Consider the following 6,000-nt stretch of genomic DNA (forward strand, 5'->3'; position numbering starts at 1 on the left):
TTGTCTATATCAGTCCACATCTTGCCCTGTCCGATGTCCGTCATTGATGTTAGTGCTGTTGTCATGTCCCGTTCTGCCCATAGCCGTCTTCCCCCTAATAAAACCCCAGTTTTCCCCGTATTCTACCTCCCTGCTTCGTCCTTCCCTGCCTCCTTCCTGCCAGCCTGCCCGTCCGCACCCGCAAACTCTGACACCCACAATATAATAATATTGTGTACAGTACATACTGTAATCAATGCAGAGGTAACATCACTTCTCCAAATTCAAGTTTCTGGCTATGTTTACTGTAGGTCCCAGGGGAAGGGGTTGCACTAAACCAGTATTTCAATTGATTACGAAAAACCTTAGTGCTTAATTAGCAATCACCGATGGTTGCAGCGGAATTTCTGAAGAGAACCGTCAAACGAGAACAACGTTTATCCAAAATGGGAAATTTATGACGCTTTCACAAACTAGATAATATGAAAAAGAGAAAACTTTATTTTAAGTATGCAATGTCAGGAGAAGATTCAACTCCGACCTCCAGCAGAGCTTCTCCCATGTCCTGGAGGACGCAGGGGACATTGAGTCCGAATGGGCCTTGTTCCATGCCTCCGTTGTGGAGGCGGCTGACTGGAGCTGTGGTCGTAAGGTGGTCGGTGCCTGTTGTGGCGGCATTCCCCGAACCTGCTGGTGGACAGCGGTGATGAAATGATGGAATGCGGCTTCGGCGGTCGTCGAGGCAAAAACTCAGGTGTGGGAGGAGTTTAGCGAGGCCATGGAAAATGACTTCGGGGTGGGGGGTGTAAATGAGGTTACGTACTGGGCATGCTGTTGTGGGCAGATGGGTTTCCTCCTTGGTGGCCATCAGGGACTAACGAGGTGAAGCGTATTGTATGATGCGGGGGTGCGCAGGCACTACGCAGCAGCTGAAGTGTTTTCTGGGTCTGCTCATGTCCTGCGCACGAAACCAGCTGCCTGTCCCCGCATCATAACACTCCACCTTGTTAGTTACCCTAAACCCATCGTGGCCGCCCATCACAAATAGGAGGTCGTCCACCACTGCGATGCCAAATTCACTGCGCGGTGTGGACATGGGGGCCACAGCATGCCAGCGGTTTGTGGTAGGGTCATAGACCTCCATGGTCTGCAGGTGATCAGACCTGTTGATACCGCCCACCTGAGAGATGCCAAAGATTCATTATCACTTGCTTGCCAAAAGGATGGGCAAACATCAACTTTCCCAAAGTCATGAACTCTTAAGCAATTTTCACCCTATGAAAGCAGGCTCCTTAGAACCTCCCATTGTCTATAAATGACACAAGCTTATATACACATGTCAACCTATATGCAATGAAAACATGGATTTGGGCAACAGAAAACTTGTATGATTCGGTGAAAACTGTGAGCCATCAAAAATGACTCCTTATGCTAATATATTTTGCTTTTTTATTGTTATTACTTAAAACGAACACTTGAAGCTAATCAGACACTGAAAAAAACAACAATCTGACCAATTATATCTAGAACTAGAGAAAATAATTAATAAAAAATCTAAACTTTACAGCCCGAGCTAGTAGCAGAGACCCCCAGCAGATCCATTTATAACCCAGAAATGAATGCAGGGAGGCTAAAGAGGGTAGCATATATGTTTTTATGTGTATTAAGATAAGCCTTTGCAGCAGGTATTTCTGGCATTTAACTGTTATGTTTGGTTTAAATGCATCACAATGAAAGACACAGCAGCAAAGACAAAAAAACCATGAGTCTTACAGGTAAAATGTGAGATTTGACACAGAAAGGAATCACTCACCGCATAGATCTTCCCTTTATACGCCGTGACTCCAAGGCTGTGACGGGGAGTGCTCATTGGAGTGATCAAGCTCCATTCGTTAGTGAGTGGGTCAAAGCACTCCACTGTAGAAAGGCTCTCTGTTCCACTGTGGCCCCCACAGATGTATATCTATGAAAAACAATTTAACTGTGAACACCGTTATACTGTATATGACTGGGGTTTGGAGGTTACAGATGAAGTTCATTGTGACTCAAAAATAAAAGTATGTGCTATGCATAGTGTATGACAGGGTTCCCCAGTTCCGGTCCTGGCGGAACACAGTTTGCAGATTTCCCTTCTCAAACACACCATAATCAGCTAATTTTCAGGTTTAGTATGGCTGTTTGAAAAGGGAAATCTGCAAAGAGTTTTCAATTCTGCTCCCCTAGGAACAGAATAAAGGAAACCTGACATGGGAACACCATTTCATCTATCTCACAAGTCTTGGATATGACACCACAGCACTACCCAATATGCCCCTAATGGAGACCAATAATGCATTTATCCAAATGAACTAAATGAATTATCCAAAAAAACTCAGTAATCTGAAGAGAAAGAGAACTCATGACTGTGTAAAATACTCAATTTCAAGGGGAAGATGAGGGTAAACACAGTCAGACGCCCTCCCATTACCCTACCTTGCCATTCAGGGTGGTGGCACTGGCATCGCTTCTCCTCTCATTCATGGGCTCGATCTGGGTCCATTCGTTGGTTACTGGGTTGTACCGCTCTACTTTATTGAGGGGCCTGAAAACAATATGGCCACCCATGGCGTAGATGAACCCATCGAGCACAACCACACTAACATTACAGCGATGCCAGTGCATGGGGGCCATCTGCTGCCATTCTCGTGTTATCGGGTCATATCTGCGCACGGAATTAATGAAGTGTTGGCCATCAAACCCCCCAATGCAGTACACAAATCCATTATGGTACACCATGCCATGACCAGCTAAGTTGCTCTGCTCCTCCTGCGTGATATCCACCCAGCGGTCGGCCCGTGTGTCATACGCATCAATGCAGTTAGTAGTGCCCATGTTCCATCCACCGACAGCCAGCAAAACGTCAGAGGGCAAGCGTGGGCGGATCAGCGGGTTCTCAAAGTCAGAGAGTGGACTTTCATCATCAAGATCATAGATGACCTTCATGACATCACTGATAATTCGCCTGCACGCCGCATTGGCCTTCACTAGATCGTTTTTTTTGACGATCTTCATGAAATATTCTGGATCCATACGAGCCATGCGAACCTACACAGGAAACAAGAATGAGAGAATTCCCATGAGTTCCTTAGTGCTTTCTGTGAATCTCTGGAGATGAGCAATTCCTAACATTAAGGATACAGCAGTAAGTGCAAATTTTAATTTCTTTAGCTGAAGCCATTTACATAGAAAGTCTCAGATGTGTCAGCTAACACTTATTTCATGTAAGACATTTGAGTGTGTTGTTTTCCATTATTTGTTACACTCTCCTCCCAGGTGTAATACCTGGAAGCCTTGGTTGTAGACTCATGGGACATGAAAATGGAGGTTCAGTCTCTAGCTACAGTAATAAGGACTTCACTCAATGAGCATTCTATTGTTATATACACAAGTCAATGAGAACATAGTATAACTATACTCACCTTGGGCAACAGAACTGAAATGTGGGCCTCTCGGGTGGCAGGATCGTGCTCGATCCACCGGAGGATGGCGTGAAACACCACATCCTCTTCTCTGACATTCAGTTCATCCCGCTCCATGATGTCACAAAGTTCTTCGAGCGTGAGTTCTAGGAACTCGTTTGAGTTGATGGCAACCTCCTTGAAGTTCTTCAGGAGGAATTTCAATGCAGACTGGTGCAGCTCCTTGAGGCAGTAGACATCTCCGATTTTGACAAGCCCAACACAGTTGTCAAGGCAGAGATGCTCATGCAGGAAGTCACAGCAGCGCTGCACGATGCCCAGGACACTGAGATAATCAGCAGCTGCCAGGAGGTTCTCCACATTGTCAGATGTGATGACCACAGAGTACGTGTAGGCGTACTCGATGACCTGCCTCAATGTTTCAGGGGAAATGCCTGGGAGTTGGTACTCCCGCTTTCCTGAATCACTCCAGCCGGTGGTGAACAGAGCCCTGAAAACAACCCAGAAGTGACTCAGCTAATAAATATGGGTTTTGCAGGCAAAGTTAAATAAGGGGTTTTCTAAATCTTCTGAACCAGGGACCCCCAAATGGAAATAAACCAGAGATAAGGACGCCCCGCTACAGATGATCACATAGGCATCTAAGAACTAGGGACCAGGGGCTTTAACTCTTATTTTTCCAACATTAGCTCCCCCTATAATATTTTTCACTTGGGCTGGTGGGCAAGTGCCCCGGAATACTTTGTTTTTGCCTGATGGACATGGTCCCCTTTTTATATATTTATACCATTATTATTATTATTATTATTATTATTATTATATGTTAAACGTTAAGGTGGTACTGTATACTTAAAAATATTTCTGATCAGCACTGACCTACATTAACATAATTTAATATAATATATATTAATATAAACTTTCTGTCATCCTAGAGCCTTATTGCCAAGGAGAAGTCATTGCTAACGAGAGAAAAAAACGGACTCCTTGCTGTTTTGGCATCGTCATATATGAGCCACAGCAACTTACTGGAAGTAGGAGCTACAGCCACACAGAATCACTCTATGGGCGTTGAACTGAACACCGTCTGCGATGAGGACCACGTCACAAAGCTGTCCTGCGAGCCGAAGCTTGTTGAACACTTCGAAAGCCGGGGACATCAGTACTCGCTCCATGTCGTGTGCCATCATTATTCAAAAATGTGGATGTCTCGTCTCTTTCTCCTTTTTATACCACTCGAAATGACGTGTTCTAATACGCAAAAACCGCACTTTTGCGTCACAGTGTTCTAAGATACCGTAACGTTTATTTTTAAATCTATATTTGAGATTCGAAATTGATTGGGGGGGAAAATATTTTCTATGCGCAATCAGCTGTACAAGAAGAACAAGTTAAATGTTTTTAACATCACTTTTGGAAAATGTATACCGTGCTTATCTAAGCATTTACGTTTTGTATTATGTGTGAATTGTCAAATCACGAATTCCCGAAATAAATAAAATAGTTCCTTAATTAATAAAAAAATGTTTTCATATTTTTTCTCCTCGGCTACGTTTCTAAAAATGAAAAACAAAAAAGGTCCTTTACATGACTGTCAGGAACGAGGCTAAAGTTCGTATCTTATTCCCTAGTTTCCACCTTAAACATAAGCCACTGAGCAACAAATGTCCACAGGACATTATTTTATGGGCTAAATCTGGTCGGCCCGTTGTGGCCTTTATTTAGAACAAAAATGGTCCTTGAAAATTGGGCTGCGTAGTCCGTCTGTTTTGGTCCACATTTAGCACAAGGCGGACGTATTTTTCGGACCGCAAATATCCCCAATACAGTCATGAAAACATATTGCAGCAAGTGTGGAATTATCACAATGATTATTGTGCTGTGTACAGTACACTTCACCCAAATCCTGAACACTATTGCATATAATCGATTATATATTATAGAGCAGTTATGTTACAATCAAGGTACAGTGTGCAATATCACTCCATGAGCTATTGACCATTTTCCTGTTTTATGATCTTTTCTTGAGAAATCGTTTTTTTTTTTTTTTTTTTTTGTAATTCCTCACTTCTGCCGACTAACTTTAGTTTAATATATTTCCGTGCAGGTTTTTAAGTTTGTTTTCCTGCAGCTTCACGGCACCCATCGTTCTTGCGCACCCCCACACAGATGGACGAGTTAAGTTAGAAGTGGATGGGAGTAGCGGCAGGACAGATATTCCGAGGGCACCCATTGAACGATGTAAGTAATTATTATTTCTCGTTAGAATTCTCACTTAACACAGAATGTTGTGTTTGGCTGAAGTTTAAACAGTCGAGCTGAATTGTGGCAAGATAAGCTGAAGCTGTTCGCGTCCGTCGCTAATGCTCGCGCCATGACTAGCCAGCACATAGTGAAATGGTGAATGGATTTGGCGACATTTTCCGTTTGAATTGAGCACAGAGACGTATTTGGTGTTTTATTTGTGGCCCTGCTTTTACAGTGGACGTGTAGCAAAGTGAAGTTGGGATCAGCTTGCGTCTTTTGCAACTAACATCACACTCGATATAGCCTAGCGCAGTGTATG

The 6,000-nt window shown here is 43.5% G+C and overlaps 1 protein-coding gene across 4 annotated transcripts; it reads right to left on the bottom strand.

Moving 5' to 3' along the window:
- Positions 1-457: 457 nt before the first annotated feature.
- LOC125722340 (kelch-like protein 10) lies at positions 458-4,609 on the bottom strand. 4 transcript variants are annotated; one of them, XR_007386311.1, is made up of 6 exons: positions 4,464-4,609; positions 3,438-3,927; positions 2,452-3,063; positions 1,793-1,942; positions 803-1,159; positions 458-666 (listed from the first exon to the last, which is right to left on the bottom strand). XR_007386311.1 is itself a non-coding variant. In XM_048998487.1 (5 exons), exons 1-5 carry the CDS (start codon positions 4,607-4,609, stop codon positions 484-486), a joined length of 1,581 nt encoding a protein of 526 aa, XP_048854444.1. In that variant the 3' UTR covers positions 458-483. The 4 variants fall into 4 exon arrangements, 2 of the variants coding, with proteins under 2 accessions (XP_048854444.1, XP_048854443.1); XR_007386312.1 differs by having other exon boundaries at positions 458-669; XM_048998487.1 differs by lacking the exon at positions 803-1,159.
- Between the last annotated feature and the right edge of the window lie 1,391 nt (positions 4,610-6,000).

Source organism: Brienomyrus brachyistius, unplaced genomic scaffold (assembly GCF_023856365.1).
Source record: "Brienomyrus brachyistius isolate T26 unplaced genomic scaffold, BBRACH_0.4 scaffold38, whole genome shotgun sequence".
NCBI classification, from domain to species: Eukaryota; Metazoa; Chordata; class Actinopteri; order Osteoglossiformes; family Mormyridae; genus Brienomyrus; species Brienomyrus brachyistius.